At 40.1% G+C, this 25,452-nt stretch overlaps 1 protein-coding gene across 1 annotated transcript in view; it reads left to right on the top strand.

Moving 5' to 3' along the window:
- CTR9 (CTR9 homolog, Paf1/RNA polymerase II complex component) overlaps positions 1 to 25,452 on the top strand; it is an 87,389-nt gene that overhangs the window by 37,304 nt on the left and 24,633 nt on the right. Inside the window, 7 exon segments of the mRNA XM_053689335.1 lie at positions 4,448 to 4,596; positions 4,787 to 4,903; positions 16,520 to 16,665; positions 17,781 to 17,852; positions 17,967 to 18,102; positions 18,852 to 18,998; positions 20,378 to 20,535. Of these exon segments, the coding sequence (XP_053545310.1) occupies positions 4,448 to 4,596; positions 4,787 to 4,903; positions 16,520 to 16,665; positions 17,781 to 17,852; positions 17,967 to 18,102; positions 18,852 to 18,998; positions 20,378 to 20,535 (925 nt within the window).

The raw sequence follows: 25,452 nt of genomic DNA, 5'->3' as shown, positions 1-25,452 counted from the left end.
GCTCTTCATTCCATTCCTCGGCCGTCAGTGGCTCAGTGTATGGAGGTAATCGGACTAATGGTAGCGGCAATGGACATAGTTCCGTTTGCTCGCTTGCATCTCAGACCACTGCAACTATGCATGCTCAAACAGTGGAATGGGGATTATCCAGATTTATCTGAGGAGATAAATCTGCATCAAGAGACCAGAGACTCTCTTCTTTGGTGGTTGTCACAGGATCATCTGTCCCAGGGAATGTGTTTCCGTAGGCCAGCATGGGTCATAGTGACGACGGACGCCAGCCTATTGGGCTGGGGTGCAGTCTGGAATTTCCTGAAAGCACAGGGTTTGTGGACTCAGGAGGAGGCTCTCCTCCCGATAAATAAATATTCTAAAACTGAGAGCGATATTCAACGTGCTTCTGGCGTGGCCTCAGCTGGCTTCAGCCAGATTCATAAGATTCTAGTCGGACAATATCGCGACTGTAGCATATATCAATCATCAGGGGGGAACAAAGAGTTCTCTAGCGATGATAGAGGTTACCAAAATAATTTGATGGGCAGACACTCACTCTTGCCATCTATCCGCAATCTATATCCCAGGAGTGAAGAACTGGGAAGCGGATTTTCTAAGTCGCCAGACTTTTCATCCGGGGGAGTGGGAACTCCATCCGGTGGTGTTTGCACAATTGATTCAGCAATGGGGCACACCAGAATTGGATCTGATAACGTCTCGTCAGAACGCCAAACTTCCTTGTTACGGGTCCAGGTCAAGGGATCCTCAGGCAGTACTGATGGATGCTTTAGCAGTACCCTGGTCGTTCAACCTGGCTTATGTGTTTCCACCATTTCCTCTCCTTCCTCGTTTGATTGCCAGAATCAAACGGGAGAGAGCTTCAGTGATTTTGATAGCACCTGCGTGGCCAGGCAGGACTTGGTATGCAGACCTGGTGGACATGTCATCTCTTCCACCATGGACTCTGCCACTGAGACAGGACCTTCTGATTCAAGGTCCGTTCCAGCATCCAAATCTAGTTTCTCTGCGACTGACTGACTGCTTGGAGATTGAACGCTTGATCTTATCCAAGCGGGGGTTCTCTGAGTCGGTCATAGATACCTTGATTCAGGCTCGAAAGCCTATCACTAGGAAAATTTATCATAAGATATGGCGTAAATATCTTTATTGGTGCGAATCCAAAGGCTACTCGTGGAGTAAGATCAGGATTCCTAGGATTTTGTCCTTTCTCCAAGAAGGATTGGAGAAGGGGCTATCAGCTAGTTCCTTTAAAGGGACAGATATCTGCCTTATCAATTCTACTGCACAAGCGTCTGGCAGATGTTCCAGACGTCCAGTCGTTCTGTCAGGCTTTAGTTAGAATCAAGCCTGTGTTTAAACTTGTTGCTCCGCCATGGAGTTTGAATTTAGTTCTTAAAATTCTTCAAGGGGTTCCGTTTGAACCTATGCATTCCATAGATATTAAGCTTCTATCTTGGAAAGTTCTGTTTTTAGTTGCTATATCTTCGGCTCGAAGAGTTTCTGAATTATCTGCATTGCAATGCGACTCGCCTTATCTTGTTTTCCATGCTGATAAGGTGGTTTTGCGTACCAAACCTTCCTAAGGTTGTTACTAATAGGAATATCAATCAGGAAATTGTTGTTCCTTCTCTGTGTCCTAATCCTTCCTCTAAGAAGGAGCGTCTGTTGCACAACTTGGATGTGGTTCGTGCTTTGAAGTTTTACTTGCAAGCAACCAAAGATTTCTGTCAAACATCTTCTTTGTTTGTTGTCTATTCTGGAAAACGTAGAGGTCAAAAGGCTACGGCTACCTCTTTCTTTTTGGCTGAAAAGCATCATCCGTTTGGCATACGAGACTACTGGACAGCAGCCTCCTGAAAGGATTACAGCTCACTCTACTAGAGCGGTGGCTTCCACATGGGCTTTTAAAAATGATGCTTCTGTTGAACAGATTTGTAAGGCTGCGACTTTGTCTTCGCTTCATACCTTTTCCAAATTTTCCAAATTTGATACTTTTGCTTCTTCGGAGGCTATTTTTGGGAGATAAGTTCTTCAAGCAGTGGTGCCTTCTGTTTAACCATCTGTCTTGTTCCTCCCGTTCATCCGTGTCCTGTAGCTTTGGTATTGTATCCCACAAGTAAAAGATGAATCCGTGGACTCGTTGTACCTTATAGAAGAAAAGTAAATTTATGCTTAGCTGATAAATTAATTTCTTCTATGGTACGAGTCCACGGCCCGCCCTGTCATTTTAAGATAGATTATATTTTTTGATTTTGAACTTCAGTCACCTCTGCACCTTGTAGTTTCTCCTTTTTCTTCCTGTACCTTCGGTCGAATGACTGGGGGGTGGAGCTAAGGGAGGAGCTATATAGACAGCTCTGCTGTGGTGCTCATTGCCACTTCCTGTTAGCAGGAGGATAATATCCCACAAGTAAAGGATGAATCCGTGGACTCGTCATACCATAGAAGAAATTAATTTATCAGGTAAGCATAAATTTACTTTTTACATGGGTTAGAGTGCGTTAGTTGTGCTTTTAAACAACAGGCAAATGTTTTCTTTTGTCCTGTTACTAGCTAAATCTATAGATCAAATCCAAAGTGAGGATATGATAGTTTAAGTAAATACCAGATGAGCTTAAAAGGGACGGTCTACTCCAGAATTTTTATTATTTAATAAGATAGATAATCCCTTTATTACCCATTCCCCAGTTTTGCATAAGCAACACATTTATATTAATACACTTATTACCTCTGTGATTACCTTGTATCTAAGCCTCTGCAGACTGCCCCCTAATATAAAGTCTTTTGACAGACTTACATTTTAGCCAGTCTCAGTGCCCTCTCATACGTAACTCCACAGGAAAGAGCACAGTTATTTATATGACACAGATGAACGAATGCCCTATAGCTGTGAAAAACTTTTAAATGCATTCAGATAAGAGACGGCCTTCAAGGGCTAAGAAATTAGCATATGAGCCTACCTATTTTGAGCTTTCAACTAAGAATACCAAGAGATCAAAGCAAATTTAATAATAAAATGAAATTGGAAAGTTGTTTAAAATCACATGTCCTTTCTGAATCATGCTAGTTTAATTTTAACTAGACTCTCTTTAATATTACATTTTCTTTTAAATCTAATTTTAAAGGGACATACAATTCACTGCATCATAGACTATAGTTTGTAAATAATTTAAAATCATATACCTTATATTCTGGCATTGATCTTTAGGGAAAAACAAAACTGAAAGCATCACTTTCTCTGGGGTTTTGCCGGCTCTCAGGCATTACTTGGGTACATGCCTCAGTTTGTCTCAAATTGTGCCTAGTACAGAAATGATATGTGAATAATACACAGGATTATTCATGCAGAGGGCAGTGGAAAATGCTGTAGGCAAGTGTATATCTTTAGCACTTTACAGCGGACACTGTGACATGAGATGACTTGGCTTTGTGTAATATAGACAGGGGGGCACTGTGACGTGATGCTGTCAGTGTGCAGGTTGATCAGTGGAATGGCATTGAAATCCTTTGTCACCAGAATAATAACTTTGTGTAGCTACATAAGTAGAGGGAGGATGTGACAGACTGTTTACTGGTCCCACCCGCTCGCACCCCCCAAGGTATGTTTGTCTCACGCTGCAGTCTCTACTGCGCATGACTGCATCGGACAAACATACCTGGCCTTTTATAATATAGGATTTGTAAATGTGAGAAGACAAATATAAGTGAGAAGTGATAGAATTATTTGAGGACAATTAGAGCTGACTTGGTAGTGTAAGCTGTAATACTTACTGTCACTTTTCTGTTGGTGACCAGTTGGTTTGGCATTCTCAGCAAAGCTGTAAATAAACGTGTGGGTGACACAGCTTTAATATTGTGTTGTGACGTGTGTGGGAGCATCTATGGCCGTGTGGTAAAATTATAAAAATATGCAGCAATCTCCCGTGTTGTGTGTTTTATGTAGGATATATATATATATATATATATATATATATATATATATATATATATATATATATATATATATATATATATATATATATATATATATATATATATATATATATATATATATATATATTCATCATAAAGTTTAGTTTGTGAGGAGGAGTTGGTGTTTTGCTTATTTCTAGAATGGACAATGGAACAGATATAGCACCTTGTTGATATAGTTAGTGAACAAATGAGAAGAAAGCGTCCGTGTGTATGCTTAAATCATTGGCTGTATTTTTATCTAGAGAAGTCCTGGAGTGCAATTTTTATTTAAGCCTTTTGAATTAATAATCTTGTAGTAAAGTGCATAAAGCATTGTATTTTCTAAACCAGATTATTCTTTATATTTTTTTTTTTTATCAATTGCTCAGCTCACGCTGTTTTGCTTTTTTTTGTTTGTTTCCTTTTCATCTTTGCAGTTGTCATTATTAAAAACTTGAATTTGTTTTGTTCATGTAAGGGGCCGTTTTGGCACACAAGGGTTATGTGCGGGAAGCACGTGACGTATTTGCCCAAGTCAGGGAGGCAACAGCAGACATCAGCGACGTATGGCTGAACCTGGCCCATATCTACGTGGAACAGAAGCAGTACATCAGCGCAGTTCAGATGGTAATGACATTTTCTTCTAGAATTTAATTAGAACAGAAGCTTTTCATAAAATTGTAATAGTACATGTGACATTTATTGTGCAGTGATTACATTTACAGATCACGTAACTACTTTTTGTAACTGCTTTCATGGCTGCAAGGCTATCATATTTTACAAAGCAATATTGAGACACTATCTTTCTTCTTTACAGTATGAAAATTGTCTGCGGAAGTTTTACAAACACCAAAACACTGAAGTCCTGCTGTACTTGGCCCGTGCTCTCTTTAAATGTGGCAAATTGCTTGAGTGTAAACAGATCTTACTCAAGGTAACGTTGCAGGTGTAACCATCGTAATTTAGAATTTCTTCCAAAATCTGTGAAAGGTTTTTAAAACCATTTTTTCCTTCAGACATCCTCACCCCCCCCCCCCCCTCCACTTAATACAAATAATGTTTTAGGTGTAACAAATGTATTTGATAATTTTAAGGTAATATAATAAGACACTAAATGCTACTTTAAGAATTGGACTAATTTGAGATCAACACACATCATACATTTCCAGAACCATATGAATATTCATGGTATGTTAAAGGGACACTAAACACAAATTGTAAACTACATATTATAAACCTTCATATATAACAATTTTGCCTTCAAAACTGCAGCTTCATTTTGTTAAAAATGTATTTCTTTCCTAAGACATGGAGAGTCCACAACATCATCCAAATTACTAGTGGGATATTTAAGTCCTGGCCAGCAGGAGGAGGCAAAGAGCACCCCAGCAAAGCTGTTAAGTGTAACTTCCCTTACCCATAATCCCCAGTCATTCTCTTTGCCTCTGTCAATGGAGGCGTGCAAGATATTTAATCCTTTGATGGGTACTTTTCCCTGCAAGCAAGGATTGCGGTCTAGCCGAGTCTGTTAATCTCTTTAGTAAGAGTAGTGGTGGCTTTTAGCAGTTAAAAGGCGGCAAGGTAGTCTTTGCTTTACTTTTAACACTTGCTACCCCTTTGCAGAAAGCCAAGGTTGGTTACTCTGATCTTTCTTTTACTACAGGTCCATGACAGGCAGTGAAGTACCGGTCACACCTTAGTAGCTGTCATTTGCCCTGCAGCTGGATCCAAAGATAAGTGCTTTTGCCTTCTAGGTACTAAAGGACAGCACTTTTGAGATTATCTCTTTAAGTGGACATAATTTGGGATTTAGATATCCTTTTAAGTCTAGGATACATTTTGGGCAACTTTATTGACTCTAGGGGAGCTAGTGGCTTCTTATTCAGTATATTTTCAGGCACTGTGGAGTGAGACTCTGAGAGACTTAAGGGAGCGTTTTCTTACTAACGCTTCCCTTAATACTTGGCCAATTGTCCTTTTTTTTCTTTATTTGTAAGAAGCATTACTAATTATTGATGTGCAAGTGTGTCATTAGTGCATACATTATGCGGCCGTTTAAGTTTAACTTTGCGCTCTTTCTATCTGTGGCACAGTTACTTTCCGACCGATCACGTGACTTACGGTTTCTCCTGTATATACGGAGCGGAGCGTCGTGCTGTGAGTATCCAACATCAATCTTGCTCATCGGAGTATTGTAGAAGTGCTAATCTCTGCTGGAGAGGTTTCTCAGCTTTCTATATCCTATTACTAGTGGGATACTCATTCCGGTAACGGTAGAGGTCTCAGACAGATGCTTTGCTTCTTGTTTGAAGGGGGGGTTGAAAGTTTTACCTTAAGTTCTAAACCTATTGTTTTTGCTAATTTAAGCAAATTTTATTTGCATTCTCCTTATTTGTTGTTTTTTTATTTTTTTTGTGTGCGAGTTAATTTCCATAGCTATGGACCCAGAACAGGATCTGCCCATGTCTATAGACCAATCTTTACTCTATTTAGGGAACCAAATTATTTTGACCATGCACTTTTGTTCTTCATGTTTAGCTAAGACTTTAAAATTTAAGGACAAATTACTCCCTTCTGAGCAAAGTGTCTCTCAGGAAACTGCTGCGTGTGATATGCCTCAGCTTTCTCCTCAGACATCCCAAGCTTTAGTAGTTTATTTTGTGCCTTCTGTTTATCAATAACCCCCTGGTGGTATTTATTTACCTGGAGATTTTGCCGCTTAAATTCTGCAGTTTATGCGGCTTTGTGTGCTTTAACTTCTGCGGTTAAGTGTAAGAGGAAATCTAGACATTTGTCTGCTAGTAAAGCTTCTGACTCCTCTAGGTCTGCTTTAGCCATTTTTAATTTGTCTGATGAGGAAAATACTTCAGTAGCTTCTGAAGGTGAAAGCTCAGACTGACACTTTAGCAGAAAAATTAATTAAGTTAATTTTAGATTTAAGCTCTTACACTTCCGGTTACTACTAAAGGAGGTTCTAGCTACTTTAGATGACTCTGAACCTTCGGTTTCTGTCACAAAGTCTCCTAAACTGGATAGAGTTTATGATTCTCCATCTTCTGAGGAGGTTTTTCCTGTTCCAAGGAAGATGTCTGAAATTATAGCTCAGGAATGAGATAAGCCAGGGGTTCCCTTTTCCCCTTCGCCTGTATTTAAAAAGATGTTTCCTATTGCTGACTCTATTCGTAATTCATGGCGCACTGTGCCTAAAGTAGAAGGAGCCATTTCTACTCTTGCTAAGAGAACTACCATTCCTATAGAGGATAGTTGCTCTTTTAAGGATCCAATGGATAAGAAGCTAGAGGCTTACTTAAAAAAAGATGTACATAAATCAAGGATTACAGTGGCAACCTGTGGCGAGTATTGCCACAGTTGCAGGTGCAGCATCTTATTGGTGTGATGCCTTGTCCGATCTTGGGAATTGTTGTCCCGGTGCCTATCGAAGAATGAGGTTTGGGGTTTTATTCAAACCTTTTCGTGGTCCCAAAGAAGGAGGGAACTTTCCACCCAATTCTGGACCTAAAGTGCTTAAATTTCTCAGTGTCCCTTCCTTCAAGATGGAGATAAGGTCCATCCTTCCTTAAGTCAGGAAGGCTAGTTTATGACCACTATAGATCTGAAGGATGCTTACCTTCATGTTCCAATCCACAGGGAACACTTTCAGTTCCTGAAGTTTGCATTCCTGGACCAGAACTTCCAGTTCATTGCACTACTGTTTGGCCTAGCTACTGCTCCAAGAATCTTTACGAAGGATCAGATCAGAGTACTTGGCCTGGGACGTAATTTTTCTTCTACTAATCAATTTAATATGTTTCACACTCTTATGGACCTAAATAGATTTGTTAGAAATTTGACACACAGGAAATTTTATTCTGATAAGTCAACACTAGTTTCCAATATTCACAAATGGTTTTTAGAGTCCACCTTTTCCCCTTCAGAGTCCACATTTATTGATACTTGTGATGTTGTCACATTGCAACAACTGCAGATGGCATCTAGTAATGTTGACAATAAAGACAGGAATAAAGGTCCGATGTTTAAGAAAAAAATCCACATTTTATCCTATAAATAATCAAGGTAATATCATTGAGACATTCTATAGCAGAGTTGAAAGAGATCTGATATCCCTTAAGGATCAAAATACACCACAAAAATATTATCTTAAAATGAAATTTAAAAGGGCCATTAAAGAACTTAAAGAGAATACCAATATTACTATACGTAAGGCTGACAAAAGTGGCATGACTGTAGTTATGAATCGGGAAGATTACGTAGCTGAAACCTAAGACAGCTAAGCAATATTAAAGAATACTCTGTGTTGAAAGGGGACCCCACTCACGTATTTACACTTGAATTCGGGGAGATCTTGGATGAAGGAGTGGAACAGGGGTTCCTGGATGTAGCTACCTCACAATATTTGCTACCTGACAATCCCAGGATTCCCCTGTTCCACCACTTCCCCAAAGTACACAAGTCTCTGGCTAATGTGAAAGGACGTCCTATTGTGAGTGGGGTAGATTCCCTTCTTTGCAATTTATCGGAATGGACAGACTGTATTTTACAGCCACTGGTCACATCCTTGCCTTCTTATCTAAGGGACACCAAACATGTACTGGGCATAGCCAATGAGGTTAAGTGGACAGAGGAAAGCAAATGGCTTACTGTAGATGCAGTGTCATTATATTCTTGCTTCCCTCACAATAAGGGACTTGAAGCCATTTGCTTTTTTCTAGAGCACTTCACCGATTACTCAGAGGAGTTTAAGGTCTACCTGGTTAAGGTAGTTGGTTTTCTGCTAACTCATAAAAAAAAATTATTTTGAGGGCTCTTACTATCTCTAAATATATGGAACAACGATGGGGGCTAAGTTTGCCCCCTCGTATGCTAATCTTTTCCTGGGTTTCTGGGATTTGTCCCGCATTTTTGGAGATAGTAATCCCTATCGGAGCCATATATCTCTTTATAAGAGATATATAGACGACTTGCTATTTATTCGGACTGGTTCTCAGTCTCAAGCCTCAGAGTTTGTAAATCACCTTAACATCAATGATATGGGTCTTGAATTCACCTATGAGTACAATATTAAGAGCACAAACTATCTAGATCTCACTTTAGAAGGACAACTTGATGGCAATATTAAAACTAAGGAATTTAGAAAACCTATTTCAGGTAATTCAGTTTTACATGGTTACCAGCTGCCATCCTAAACATGTTCCCCAAGCTATAGCAAAGGGTGAATTTATTAGGCTCAAACATAATTGTTCTGATTCCAGCAATTACAATAGACTTACCATGGATTTGGAACACAGACTTAAAGGGACAGTATACTGTAAAATATTTTTTCCCTTAATGTGTTTACAATTGCTTTTTTTTACCAACTGCAGAGTAAAAAATGTATGAAAATTTGCTTTTTAAGGCTTATTTGTGTATATTAAAGCTCTGATTTTGTGTTTTGAAGCCACAACCTAATAAAATGGGTTGAGCTTGTAGGTATAATCCGATCTCATTACTGTATCACATTGTGCAAATATACCTGCTTCTTTATCTTATATCTGTCCTTAAAACATTCACCAGTACTTTGAGAGAACAATGGAAAATCAACATTTTATTACCTTATCTCTACTATATTGCACTGGGAGTGTAATTTCTTCTGCTGGCTGTGTTTACAAAGCTTATCTATAGCTGGTACGCGCGGCCACAAACTTTCAGAATAGGTGGGGATACCACATGCTAAATAAACAATTTCAAATTCCAATAAAAGGGTAAAGGAACTACTTGTAAACGATTTAATACACTCCAGCAGGTAAAGTGGATCATTGGGAACAAATTAAAGGGGAGAAAAATTTTGAGTAAACTGTCCCTTTAAACAGAGGAAATATCCCTGTAAGGCAGTATGGAAAGCCAAACAAGCTGTTTCAGTTAGATCCAGGGAGAATCTATTAGAGAAAATCTTCTAATAAAACTACTAATAAGTTTGAAGTTGTCACTTTTGTGACAAATCACAGTAGTCAATTTCCAACAGTGTGTTTGATTATTCGGAAACAATTTGATATTCTAAAGGCTGATGATAAATTGGTGACAACTGTAGACAAAGGTCTGAGATGCTCTTATAAGAAGAGTCCCACATTGGGATCTATCTCATCCCCTACGATGTTACCTACCATACAAACATCAGCGAGTTCATGGATGAAACATTTAGGCATGTTCAAATGTGGTCATTCCAAGTGTAAACCCTGCGATTTTGTCAAAATCACCACTACATTTTCTAGTTTTGCAACAGGAAAGGTGTACAATCTCAAATCGTATCAATTGTACATCAAAATATGTGGTATATCTCATCGAATGTGCCCAGTGCAGGGTCCAATATGTTGGACTCACTTCGAGAGATGTAAACACGAGGATAAGGGAACATCTATCCTCTAAGACTACAAGGTCCTCTACACCCATAGTGCAACACTTTTCATGGAGGTGATCTTGCCTTTTTCTCGTGGTGTGCAATTGAAAAGATTAGTAAACCTAAAAGAGGGGGTAATATGGATCTTATCCTGGAGAAGAGAGAGGCATACTGGATTTTTGTACTGGGGACTAGAATCCCTATAGGCCTTAACTCTAAATATGACATTATGAATATATGGGTATAGGGATCCTGTGACATCTAGCAAGAATATTAAGATTAATATCAATATACCTACTATAACACATTGAAGGGCTTGTATATTGCAGATGTACATAGTTATTGCAAGACTTAGTGTATTTATATTCCGGGTGTGGACAACTGGGAGGTGGATTTTCTCAGCAGGCAATCCTTCCATCCAGGGGAATGGTCTCTCTATCCCGAGGTGTTTGCAGAGATATGCAGCAAGTGAGGGATGCCCGAGATAGATCTCATGGCGTCCAGTCTCAATACCAAGCTACCCAGGTACGGGTCGAGGGATCCCCAAGCGGATCTAATATATGCACTAGCAGTGCCCTGGAGGTTCAAACTCACATCTTTTTCCTCCATTACCACTTCTTTCTCGAGTGGTGGCCCGCATCAAGCAGGAGCGGGTATCAGTAATCCTGATTGTTCAATCGTGGCCGTTAAGGACGTGGTTTGCGGATCTAGTGGGGATGTCCTCATCTCCTCCGTGGAAGTTACCTTGTCACAGAGACCTGCTTATACAAGGTCCATTTGTTCATCAAAATCTAGATTCCTAAGTGTCTTTTCTTACTGCGTGGAGATTGAACACTTAGTCTTAGCCAAGAGAGGTTTCTGCTAGTTCCCTTAGGGGACAGATTTGGGCCCTATTGGTTTTATTGCACAAGAGACTGGCTGAGCTTCCAGACGTGCAGTCCTTTTTTAAGGCTCTAATTAGGATCAGACCTGTGTTTAGATCTGGGGCTCCTTCTTGGAGCCTAAATCTTGTTCTTCGGGTTTTGCAACAGGTTCCGTTTGAGTCTCTGCATTCCGTTGACATTAAATTGTTATCTTGGAAGGTTCTCTTTTTATTGGCTATTGCCTCTGCGCACAGTTTCTGAGATCTCTGCTTTGCAATGTGACCCCCCTTATCTGATTTTTCATCCAGATAAGGCAGTTTTACGTAGTAAATTAGGTTTTCTTCCAAAGGTTGTGTCAGATCGCAACATCAATCAGGAGATTGTGGTTCCTTCCTTGTGTCCTAATCCTTCTTCATCGAAAGAAACGCTTACTTCACAATTTGGATGTGTTTTGCGCCTTGAAGTTATATCTTCAGGCTACTATGGAGTTTAGACAATCTTCCTCTTTGTTTGTTTATTCGGGGAAGCATAAGGGGCAGAAGGCTACTTAGATTTCTCTATCTTTTTGGTTGAGGAGTGTTATCCACTTAGCTTACGAAACAGCGGGACATCGTCCTCCAGAGAGGATAACAGCTCATTCCACTAGAGCAGTGGCTTCCTCTATGGATCAGATTTGTAAGGTGGCTACCTGGTCCTCCTTGCACACTTTTTAAACATTTTACAAGTTTGATGTTTTTGCTTCGGCTGAAGCAGTTTCGGGAGAAAAGTTTTGCAGGCTGTGGTGCCCTCAGAATAGGATCCGCCTCTTCCTTTTTGTTCCCTCCTGTTATTCATTCAGTGTCCTCTGGAGCTTGGGTATAGTTTTCACAACAGTAAGGAATGAAGCCGTGGACTCTTCCTATCTTAGGAAGGAAAACATAATTTATGCTTACCAGATAAATTTCTTTCCTTCCGGATAGGGAGAGTCCATGGCCCCCGCACGTTTTTACTTGTAAGGAATGAACCCGTGGACTCTCCCTATTCGGAAGGAAAGGAATTTATCTTGTAAGCACAAATTATGTAAGAAGAATAGAGCTAGGGGTCAACAGTCTTCTAATTTTTGTTCCATTCCCAACTTTAAGGGACAGAAGTCCTCACCTTCCTCTTCCAAACCTAACCAATCCAGGTCCACTTGGAAATCCAGTCAGCCCTGGAATAAGGGAAAACAAAACAAGAAGCCTTCTGCTGACTCTAAATCAGCATGAAGGGTCTGAGCTTGGATCAGGTGGGGGGCAGGCTTTCTCTTTTTCGACAGGCTTGGATACGTGATGTCCCAGATCCAATTGGCTGTGGACATTAGTATCCCAGGGTTATAGGATAGGATTCAAGTCTTGCGCTCCAAGGGGCAGATTTCTCCTGTCAAGATTATCCTCAAACTAGGTAAAGAAGAAGGCCTTCTTAAATTTCGTAAAGGACCTATCCTCCCTGGGTGTCATTGTACCAGTCCCTCTAAAGGAACAAGGTCTAGGATTCTATTCAAATCTATTTGTGGTTCCCAAAAAGGGCAGAATTTTCGTCCCATCCTAGATCTCAAGTGTCTCAACAAATTCAAGATGGAAACTATTCGCGCCATTCTTCCATTGGTCCAGGAGGGTCAGTTCATGACGACCATAGACATGAAGGACGCGTATCTACATGTTTCCATTCACAGGGATCATCACCAGTTTCTCAGATTTGCTTTTCTGGACAAGCATTTCCAGTTTGTTGCCCTTCCATTTGGTCTGACCACGGCTCCCATAATATTCACAAAGGTTCTAGGAGCGCTATTGTCAATAATCAGATCCCAGGGAATTGTTGTGGCGCCTTATCTAGACGACATTCTGGTTCAGGCGTCATCTTTTCAACTAGCACAATCTCATACAGAGATATTGTTGTCTTTCCTACGTTCCCACGGGTGGAAGGTGAATCTGGAAAATAGTTCTCTTGTTCCATCTACAACAGTGTGTTTCCTACGGACAATAGATTCCCTGTCCATGAATATTTTCCTGACGGAGGTCAGAAAATCTAAGCTTTGCTCGGTTCCATCTGCGTCCGCTGCAACTTTGCATGCTTCGTCAATGGAACGGAGACATTCCAATTTATCGCAGAGGATAAATCTGTACACCCTGACAAGAGAATCTCTCTTGTGGTGGATGTCTCTGGATCATCTGTCTCAGGGCATTTGCTTCTTGAGACCTTCCTGGGTTATTGTGACAACAGACACCAGCCTGTCAGGCTGGGGAGCTGTTTGGGGCTCTATGAAGGCTCAGGGCCTGTGGTCTTGGGAAGAGTCTTCTCTTCCCATAAACATCTTGGAGTTGAGAGCCTTGATGGCTTGGTCTCAATTATCTTTATCAGATTCCAGTTGGACAACATCACCTCGGTGGCTTACATCAACCAGCAGGGAGGAACTCTGAGTTCCTTGGCCATGAAGGAGGTGACTTGCATTCTGCAGTGGACAGAAGCTCACGATTGTCTTCTATCTGCCATCCACATTCCAGGAGTGGACAATTTGGGAGGCAGATTTTCTGAGCAGACAGACCTTTCATCCCGGGCAGTGGGCTCTCCATCCGGAAGTGTTCTCTCAGATAACCCTCAGGTGGGAGGTTCCAGAGTTGGATCTGATGGCATCCTGCCAAAAGGCCAAGGTTCCAAAGTATGGTTCAAGGTCAAGAGATCCTCAGGCCGTTCTGACAGATGCTCTTGCGGTTCCATGGATGTTTCTCTGGCTTACCTGTTTTCTCTGTTTGCTCTCCTTCCACAAGTCATTGCTCGTATCAAACAGGAGAGCATTGGTAATCCTAATAGCTCCTGCATGGCCTTGCAGGATCTTGTTTCTGGATCTGGTACGGATGTGATCTCTACCTCCCTGGAGGTTAACTCTGAAGAAGGACCTTCTAATTCAGGGTCCTTTCCTCCATCCAAACCTAGATTTTCTGAAGTTTACTGCTTGGAGATTAAACGCCTAGTTCTGTCTAGACGTGGTTTTTCTGACGCGGTCATTGAAACTATGCTCGAGGCTCGCAAACCTGTTACTCGCAAGATTTACCATAAGGTATGGCGTAAATATCTTTATTGGTGCGAACCTAAAGGGTTTTCCTGGAGCCGGGTGAGGATTCCCCGGATTTTGTCTTTTCTTCAGGATGGCCTGGAGAAGGGTTTATCGGTCAGTACTCCTAAAGGGTCAGATTTCTGCCCTATCTATCCTTTTGCACAAACGTCTGGCCGACTTATCAGATGTTCAAGCCTTTGTTCAGGCTCTGGTTAGAATCAAGCCTGTGTTTTAAACCTGTTGTTCCCCCGTGGAGCCTTAATCTAGTTCTTAAAGTTTTGCAGCAGGCTCCGTTTGAGCCGATGCATGTTTATATAAAGATGTTATCTTGGAAGGTTTTGTTTCTTGCTATTTCTTCTGCTCGCAAAGTGTCTGAGCTTTCAGCTCTGCAGTGTGATTTCCCTGTACCTTATTTTTCATGCCGATAAGGCGGTCCTTCATACCAAATTGGGTTTTCTCCCTAAGGTGGTGTTGGATCGATTAATTAATCAGGAAATTGTTGTTCCTTTTTTTTCCATAAGGAACGTCTTTTGCATAACTTGGATGTTGTGCGAGCTGTAAAATTTTACTTACAAGCTACTAAAGATTTTCGGCAATCATCTGCCCTGTTTGTTGTTTTCTCTGGAAAACGTAAGGGTCAGAAGACCACTTCAACTACTCTCTCTTTGGTTGAGAAGTTTGATTCGTTTGGCTTATGAGACTGCTGGATAGCAGCCTCCTGAGAGAATTACGGCTTATTCCACTAAGGCTGTCTCCTCTTCTTGGGCTTTAAAAAAATGAAGCTTCTGTGGAACAAATTTGCAAGGAGGCTTACATGATCCTCTCTGCATACTTTTTCCAAATTCTACAAATTCTCTTTTGGGAGAAGGTTTCTTCAAGCGGTGGTGCCTTCTGTTTAGGTCTTCCTGCCTTTTTCTCCCTCCCTGTTCAGTCCGTCTCCTCTAGCTTGGGTTTTGGTTCCCACTAGTAATTGGAATGACATTGTGGACTCTCCATGTCTTAGGAAAGAAAACAAAATTTATGCTTACCTGATAAATTTCTTTCTTTCCGGACATGGAGAGTCCACGACCCCGCCCTCTTAATTATAATTCGGCAGTTTTTTAGAGTAAACTTCAGGCAGCTTTTTCACCTGTGTTTTCTTCTTTTTCCATTTTCCTTCTGCCAAATGAATGAAGATTATGGGTAAGGGAAGTTGCACTTAACCCCTTTGCTGGGGTGCTCTTTGCCTCCTCCTGCTGGCCAGGAGTTATATATCCCAATAAGTAATTGGAATGACGTTGTGGACTCCATGTCCAGAAAGAAAAAAATTTATCAGGTAAGCATAAATTTTGTTTTTATGTTTATTCTTTTCACTGATTTCCCTGTCCCCCAGAACAAAAGAACCCCTGCTAACCAATCACAAACTAATATTCTGATATAGTATAAGCTCTGTTTGCACATTTGCAGACTGAGGTATCCTTTCCTCTTGTATTCCCTTAAAGTGAATGTAAATTTTGATGCTAAAGTGCCTGTTTTTTAAAAAAAAATGTATTCATAAAAATTTACATTTCATTCGTGTTGTGAAAAAATACTTACCTTTTAATCTTGACAGCCGCTCAAGCTTGCTTCCGCCCATCTCAAAGCCTCTTCCTGGGTCTAAACTGAGGACTCCGGCTTCCTCCAATCATGGCGTTGAATCAGACACTGATTCCCCCAGGGGGGGGCGTGATTGGAGGATGACCAATCCATCATTTCTGACGTCAGAAATGGCTTGCGACGGCCGGGGGAAGCTGGAGCGGCTGTCAAGTTTAAAAGGTAAGTATTTTTTAACAGCACAAGTGAAATGTAAAGTTTGATTAATTAAAGTGCCCCTGTTTTTAATCGAATTTTTAAAAGCCGGGCACTTTAGCATAAAAAATTTACATTCACTTTAAGGTGTTTTAGCATGATTTGCCTATCATGATTGTTGATGCAAATCTGATAATCCGCCTTTTAAAAGCATGTGACACCATAGAATCTTCAGAAGGGAGGGAAAAGTAAACAAAAACTTACATAAATTGCCTAAAGTATTAACCCAAGCCTCCCTTGGAGGACGTGAAACAAATAAAAAATTTTGGATGTATTTTACAGCAAAATGCTGCAAAAAATTGTTTCACTTGCAATAATGAAGCATTTTATGTGTTGTTGAAATGTCAAGTTTAATGGTCCTTTTTAAAGTAACTAATGGTTTACTGCTTTTTCTCACAGGCCAGACATGTGGCACCCAATGATACAGTCCTGATGTTTAATGTGGCTTTAGTGCTTCAGAGACTAGCAACCTCTGTCTTGAAAGAGGAAAAGAGTAACCTAAAGGAAGTATTAAATGCTGTGAAGGAGCTAGAACTGGCTCACAGGTAATAACTGTTCAGTAACTCTGTTTATAATGTGCTGTATAGTAGGAGTGTAAATAAAATCTGGCATCAAGGAGAAACCAGCAATGTTGGTTCTTTGCACTCTACATTATTTAAAGGGACATTCAAGTCTGCTTTTCATTTATGCATTAGAAACCATTTACTACACTCCAACAGATCTGAATACAAAACAGTTGTTTCAAAATGATTTAAAGCTTTTCATATAGTTAGAAAAATATGCATTGTTTTGCATTCCTGGTGCACACCCATTGAAAAGCCTCTTGAATGCTGTTACTTTACTTTGTTAAGTTAGAGACAGATAAAAAGGAGTTCCTGCACAAAGCATCCAATTGCAGCTTGTAGGGTTCTGCATTCCAAGTAATTTACTCCCAACTTACAGGAAGAAAATGCAAATTTAAAGGGACAGTCTATACTAAAATTGTTATTGTATAAAAAGATAGCTAACGCCTTTACTACCCATTCCCCAGCTCTGCACAACCAACATTGTTAGATTAATATACTTTATAACATTTAAACCTCTAAATTTCTGTCTGTTTCAAAGCCACTACTGACAGCCTCTTAATCACATGCGCTTTTGTATTTGCTTTTCACAACAGGAGACTGATCATTCATGTGCGCCATTTAGATAACATTGTGTTCACGCCAGAGAAGTTATTTAAGATTTAGCACAACACAGTACTAAAATACAAGTCAATAGATAAGTCAGTCATGTGATCAGGGGGCTGTCAGAAGATGTTTAGATACTAGGTAATCACAGAGGTAAAAAATATATTAATATAACTGTGTTGGTTATGCAAAACTGGGGAATAGGTAATAAAGGGATTATCTATCTTTTAAAACAATAATAATTCTATTGTAGACTGTCCCTTTAAATAATAAAATTGCATTGCCAAAATTAATTATGCTTAAACATTGTATGGGGAATGAAATATTGAGTTAAATGTTCGTTTTAAATATCATTCTCTGGGAAAAAACTTTAAATGAGTTGTAAGCACCATGTCAGAGGGCATATTTAAAAGGGAGGCTCTTGGGACATTTGAATGTGCCTATTTGCTGCTATATATTTCCGTCTCTATTTGTTATGTTTTTCTTTGTAGGTATTTCAGTTATTTGACCAAAGTAGGAGACAAAATGAGGTTTGACTTGGCATTGGCGGCTACAGAAGCACGGTAAGTAAGGCCACATGAGTTTGCTCACTTCTATTCTTCTTTCCTTTGCATTTATTTCTCTTCCCCCCCCCCCTTGTTTTTCTTTTTCCATAATTTTTTGTCTTATCTTTCCAGGCAGTGCTCAGATCTGCTGAGTCAAGCTCAGTACCATGTGGCTCGTGCCCGCAAGCAAGATGAAGAGGAGAGAGAGCTACGGGCCAAACAGGAACATGAGAAGGAACTCTTGCGTCAGAAACTAATGAAGGAACAGGTCTGTGCTTGGTTTCCAGATATTAATTTACAGAACTATTAAATGGACGTATTGCTCCCTAAAATACTGCCTATACTACAATGCACCCTAGACGGCGGCCATCTTTATTTTCTTTCTATAACTGTGAAGCTGTCTGTCTTCCTATACCAGCATTAACTTGACTCTGTTATCATATGCGGCATAGTGGCAGGGCTTTGTATATAAAATGTATATATTTATATCGGTGTATATTGGCATTTATTGGACTTCTAATGAAAAGTATGACATTTGTTGCTTAATTTGTTTCCTCTTCAAATTGGAAAAACATTTTTACTTGGAGACTGTAGTATCCTAAGTCCAGTGAAGAGAAGGGATATGTAGACTGGTCACACAGAGTAAAGTCCTGCTCTCTAAGTACTTGATAATTCCAGGACCTTTTTGCTCGTTAACCAAGGATACCAAGAGAATAAAGTAAACTATAATTTAACAGTTGTGGGTTTTTGTTTTATTAGAGGCTCTATCGGAATCAAGGAAGTTTAATGTTGATTTTTATGTCCCTTTATATTTAAAATACATATTTATTTTTGTTAACCATTCAAACAAGTTTGGCATAGATATGTAGTAACTACAGTTTCCAATACAATGTGTATTGTGCTACCATTTTATCTTTTATTTCAGAACGCAAAAGCTTTCCTAAACCTACCACTGTAAAATAGCAAGCCTGTTTAATATAGATATTGACTTTTTCCTTTTTATTTATTTTTTTCCAGGAAGAGAAGAGACTCAAAGAAATCGAGGAGCAGAAGAAACTTCTGGAACAAAGAGCTCAGTATGTGGAGAAAACAAAGAATATCCTTCAGTTCACCGGGGAGAGTGAAGGACCAAAAGAGAAGAAGCGAGGCGGTGGTGGCGGAAGGGTATTTAAAATAGTCATAATATATTTTGGATTATAAAAATGATTTGCTATGTGCATAATTCACGTTTTACAATTTTCTAAGTAATCAAAGTATCAAAATGTAGTATCTTTCAGGGGGTTCTTGTATCTTTCAGTATGGAAATTAATCACGTTATAAAAGTAATCAATATATCAGTTTCACATAGAGCTGGATCAATGCTGATACAGGGTTTAGGAGTTAAAGAATATTTGGGGAAGATTTAATACAAAAGTTATGAGGGGTGCGTAGCCCCTCTCTCACCTTCCCACAATGCACAGAGACAGGTGAGATCCTGTATTTTAAAGGCAATCTTCCATTTTCTAATGATCTTACTTGTGTCTGTCCAGCTGCAAGGTGATAATCAATCATAACCAAAAGTGAAGTCGGCAGGCAATACTCCAAACCCAGATAGGTCAAATCAAACATACTTTTATTGGAGCATTATTAATACAGGCAGACAGACATGGCAGGTATGGTGGACAGACAATGTGACGTGTTTCGCGCCCTCTAGTATTTTTGATTTTACCTATCTGGGTTTGGAGTAGTGCCTGCCGACTTCACTTTTGCTTATATCTTTTTGCGGACTAATCCACCTCAAAGGAACTTGCTACCCCTGCTGGGATCTGTTTCCGGTTTGTCGTGCTACACTCCAAGGCTGCGGTCTCTTTTACCTAGTGATAATCATAACCATGACCATTATCTCACATCATTGGTTCTATATTAGATAGCTTTTTAAAAATTATCACCCCCCCATTATAGAAATATATCATAAGACCCCTCATATGAAGATGGATGCCACTGTTCATACAAGTGATTTCATAGAATTATTGCTTTCATGTTAAGTGACCTTGTAATAATTACCAGTTGTGGATCATCCATCTGTAATTTGTCTATTATTTTTTTTTGATTACATGTATTTCTATTTTCCACATAAGGATTTCATTTAAAAGGACGTTGTAGTGTAAAATGTGCATACTGTAATTTGTTGTGAGAGTAATTTTAGCACTACCCTGCATAGTTAAAATACTGCTTGTGAGCCGCAGAGAATTGCTGGTCCTGAGCAGACACGGCCAGTAAGCCAATCAGCAGCATCAGACACATAACCCTGCTAATCACCAGCAGTTCTCTGCCGCTCCTGACTGATACTTTAATTATATGTTTAACCTCTTTGGCGGGGGTTAAACAGACTGACTTGCAGGGTCGGTAATGCTAAAATGATGCACTCTAATGAATTAGAGCGTTTAAGCTTTGCGCTAGTGTCCCTTTAAGTTGGATGTAGTCTGGCAAAATGCATGACTAATTGTCCTACAGATTAATTCAATTACTGTTTTGGTGTTTTTTTGGTTTTTTTTAATAAACAGAGAAGCAAAAAAACAGGGGAGTTTGATGAATTTGTTAACGATGGCTCTGATGAAGATTTGCCTGCCAAGAAGAGAAAGCGAAAGAAGGGCCATAGTAGCAGTGAGCAAGAGGGAGGAGAAACGCAAGACGGAGAGAAGAAGAAGAAAAAGAGGAGGCGGTAATGTCTATATTCACTACCATTTTCTTGTATTTTAGAATGTTGGAACTTTTTAGCTAAAATATCATCCATAGAGCTTAAGGGGACATTAAAATATTGTTTGTCTTTGTTGCATCTAAAAGAGGTTGTTTTAAAATGTGAGAGTCGTAATTTAAAAAAAAAAAAAATTGTAAGTTTTTGTGAGACGTTTCACTGGCCACCATTAAATTAGTGTCCGTTATGCTTATCAGCTAGTGAGCAATCGGCCTTTATATGCTAGTTTTGTTCACCTGTTATATATTTCACAGAATTCGTTTAAAGGGGCATTGTACTGTAAAATTAGTTTCCCCGGCTTTTAGTTGTTCGGCCCTTATTGCATTTCCACATAAATTTGATTTTTCTTTCCTATGGCATGGAGAGTCCACAAATTCATTTTAATTACTAGTGGGAATTCAACTCCTGGCCAGCAGGAGGAGGCAAAGAGCACCCCAGCAGAGATGTTAAGTGTCGCTTCCCTTACCCATAATCCCCAGTCATTCACTTTGCCTCTGTCAAGGGAGGATGTGCGAAGATGGTGTCTGAAGTACTTTTCCCTGCAAGCAAGGATTGAGGCTATGCTGTGTCTATGTCAATCTCTTTAGTAAGAGTAATGGTGGCTTTTAGGAGTTGGAAGACGGCGAGGTAGTCTTTAATTAACTTCTAACATCAGTGCTACCCCTTTATAGAAAACCAGGGTTGGTTACTCTGCTTTTTCTTTTTCTACAGGTCCCTGTCAGAGGTCAGCTGAGTCTGACAAACCTGGAATTGATGAGAAGAAAGAAGACTTCTAAATATGAGTCCCTGTATCCTCTGCCCCCAAATAGGGGTGAGGTATTTATTATATTTGCTGAGTAACCCTCCAGTGAGGGTGAGCAATGAGGGAAGGGGATACATCAGCCACCGAAGATATGATTTCTAGTGAAGTTTTTTTTTTATTATTATTATAGTGGGCTTAGATTCTACCTCCCTGGGACGGCCGTTTCTCACTACTAAAATTATTCAGAAGTAACTGCAAGCTATTGTCAAGTAGGCTGGCATTTAATACCTTTTTTTTTTTTTGTAATGCAGCCTTTTCCATTCCTTGTTATGGGGAACTGGAGTCTGTGGCTAAGCTGATATCCCTGGAGGGGATTTTATACTGTACTCCTTGTATGGGGTTAAGCGTATATACCTTACTTACAGAGCATTTATCGCGTGACTAGCCGATGCTCTTTACTTTACGTAGGTGAGGTATTTCATAGATTTAGCGTACTCCTTGTATGGGGTTAGACGTATATATACCTTTTTATAGAGCATTTATCGGTGTGTGACTAGCCGGTGCTCTTTACTTAATTTATGTGGGTGAGGTATTTCATAGACTTAGCGTACTTCTTGTATGGGGTTAGACGTATATACCTTACTTATAGAGCATTTATCTGCGTGTGTCTAGCCGATGCTCTTTAATCAATTCAATAGAGGTGTCTTGTAACGTTTTTCTGCAAACGTAGTTTTAATTAAAACGGCAGACAGTTACGCATCTAAGTATACTTCGGCGCTATTCGTCTCTCCACTGAAGGACGAGCCCAGCTTTCCTTAATTTAACTGTTCAATAGGACGGCAGCGCGATCAGACATAAATATACTCGTTATGTGAGTGTTTTTCTGTAAATACTATCGCTTGGTTAATGAGGCGCCTTTTTGTTTAAGCTGACGGCGCCATCCTTTCCTTATGACTATAGTCATGGCGGCGGTGTGTTTAACGCTTTTTAGCGCCTTTTGCCGCAGCTCCCTGCAGCATTTCCCCTCTCTTGACCGGTCTCTTAGTTGAGACTTAAAAATTTTTTTATTTTTTTTTTACAATATATGAAAAAATCTAATTAGGGGGAAAATGTTTTATCACTGTGAGGGTGTTCTATCCGCACATGCAAGAGTGCAGGGAGAAATAGTTTATAGGTCGGTTAGACTTGGCGATCTTTTTCCTGCACTTTCGTGGTGTTTGCTGCTATCTGCTGGCAGTTCATTGTAAATGTTCAATCACATTTTTAAAGTCTTGTGTCTCATTCTGCATTCAATCTTTCGTATTAGGAGATTATCATGCTCTGTCAGTGAATTGTAAAATACTTAGCTATCTAAGTGCCCTCATCACGTTATTTTTAATTCATCATAACATACATAATATACATATTGATAATTTTCTCTATGTTTTTTAATAAGCCATATCATATATAGATTTCTGTTTCATGTATGGGTTTAGTCTCTAATATATTTATTCTATGTTTTATTTATACACATAAAATTCTATAATCTCCCTCATTTTTGAAGGCGATACTTGTTTGGTCTGTGATATGTATGGTTTCATGTCTCATACTTAGTTTTTAGTGTTTTTTAAGAAAATAATATTTTTATTTCTTGATTTTATTTATAAAAATACAATATTATAATCTCCTTTTTGCTTACGACTCATAGGAGCCTGCGGTAGTAGCCTGCTGGTTAGCTTAGCTGCCTTGCAAGCAGAAGATTTGCCGTTTGAATTCAACTACTTGCACTTTAAAGCGTGTTCGCAAGCTGTTTAAATTAATTTTGTTAACCTATTGTTAATGGATTTTACTTTTATTGGGTCCTGGTCTGGCTGAATCTTTTCCAGGTTTTTCTGCCTCAGGATTAAAGGGTTAGCCCTAGAGGTCTTTTGACTTTTCTTTTTCGTTCCTTTAGCAACTTCAAGGTACAGAAATACTCCCCTTCTTCCAAGCCGGAGCAAGCCAAGACCTCACAGAGGATTAACAATCCTTGGAATAAGGGTATTCAATCCAAGAAGACTTCCTCTTAATCCAAATCAGCAAGGGTACGCCCCAGATCCAGTCTTGGATCAGGTGGGGGCTGGCTTTCTATCTTTCAGAAGGCTTAGATCTCAATGTCACAAATCCTTGGGCAGGGGAGTAGTCTCCCAGGGATACGAAGTAGGAGTCTTCCAAGGCAGATTTCTCCTGTTAAGTGTGTGCACGATCTCTCCTCTCAAGGAGCATTTGCTGCCAGTTCCTCTAACAGAACAAGTACCTCAACAGATCTCTCAAGGTTCCGTCCTTCATAATGGAGACTATCTGTTCTATTCTCCCTTGGGTTCAGGAGGGTCTACGCATTACTAACATTGACCCGAAGGACGCGTACATTAATGTTCTTATTCTCAAGAAACATTTTAAATTCCTGCGGTTTGCCTTTCTGGGCAAATGCTTCCAATATGTATCCTTTCTTTTCGGTCTTGCCACTGCTCCTCAAATCTTTTTAAAGGTTCTAGGGGCTCTTTTGCACTGATCAGATCTCTGGGATTTGCAATGGCTCTTTTCCTGGATGATGATTTGGTTCTGGCACCACCTTTTTCATTTAGCAAGACCCCATTCGGATTCCCTGTTGATTTTCCACTCTCAGGTGGAAGGTGAATCTGGAAACGAATTCCTTGGTACCAGACCAGGGTATGTTTCCTAGGGAACTCCAAGCTTTTGTTACTTGTCTTTCACTTCAGTCCTCTATGTCCATCAGTGGCTCAGTGTTTAAAGGTAATTGGTGTAATAGTGGCTTCCTCAGGCTTTATTACTTTTGCTCACTTCCATCTAAGACCTCTACAGTTATGTGTGCTCAGTCAATAGTTTGGAGACCTCTCAGAGGATAGTTCCAGACTCCCAAACGAGAGACTCTCTGTCCTGGTGGATCTCACAGGACCAGCTTTCCCAGGACACATGCTTCCTGGGACCATCCTGGTAGATTGTGACTGTAGATGTCAACCTTTCGGGCTGGGGAGCAGTTTAGAGCTCAGGAACTTTGGTCTCACAAGGAGAGCCATCTACAATGTTCTGATAGCTTGGCCTCAATTAAGTTTGGTCCGATTGATCACATTCCAGTCTGGCAACATCTCTTTGGTTAAAGCCCTCTGGTGGCTTAGTGGAAGATCGTTGGGATTCAACAAGAAAGCAGAGTTCAATACCCCATTTATTTATGCGTTCATCTACCTCTAGGGAGGATCTTGGAGCTCCTTAGCCATGAAGGAAATGTCTCGCATTCTTCAGTAGGTGGAGTTTCTTAATTGCTTCTTCTCTGCTTTCCACTTCCCAGGGGTGAACGTCTGGGAAGCGGATTTTCTGAGTTGGTAGTCTTTTTTTTTTTTTTTTTTTTATCCAGGGGAGTGGGCCCGCTGTCCGAAAGTATTCCCAATAATAAGTCTCTCGGGTGGGGAGTTCCGGAGTTGGATCTGATGGCGTTTTCCTTTAAACTACAAGCTTCCATGATACGGATCAGATCTAGGGATCCGCAGCAGCACGACGCTCTGGCGATTTTATGGGACTTCGGTCTAATTTACCGGTTTCCCTCGTCTGCCCTTCTTCCTAGGGTGATAGCCTGTATCATACTGGGACAGGCTTTATTGATTCTATTCGCTCCCACTTGGACTCGCAATATTTGTTGTGCAAATCTGGTAAGGATGTCGTCATCTCCCCCGTGGAGATTGCCCTGAGGAAGGACCTTCTACTCCTGGTCTTTCCTCCATCAAAACCTAGATTCTCTGCAACTGACTGCTTGGAGATTGTTCACGTAGCCTTGGTTTCGGACAAGGTTATTGATTACATGCTTCAAGCTCGTAGCCGGTACTCGCAAGTTTTCTATAAGGTATAGCGTAAATATCTTTTTTTTTTTTTTTTTTTTTTTATTGGTGCGATTCAAATGGTTTTATCGAAGTCGGGTGATGGTTCCCTTCATTTTGTCCTTTCTTGGATGACCTGGAGAAGGGCATGTCAGTCAGTACTCTGAAGAGTCAGAGCTCTGCACAGAACTGCCAGATTTCTTTTGTTCAGGCCTTGGTCAGAATCAGGCCTATGTTTAAACCTGTTGCTCTGCCATGGATCCTTAATTTTGTTATTAAAGTTCTGCATAAGAC

This window comes from Bombina bombina, chromosome 7 (genome assembly GCF_027579735.1).
Source record: "Bombina bombina isolate aBomBom1 chromosome 7, aBomBom1.pri, whole genome shotgun sequence".
Lineage (NCBI taxonomy): Eukaryota > Metazoa > Chordata > Amphibia > Anura > Bombinatoridae > Bombina > Bombina bombina.
The sequence above is the reverse complement of the archived record's forward strand: the minus strand, read 5'-3'. Positions and strand labels throughout refer to the sequence as shown.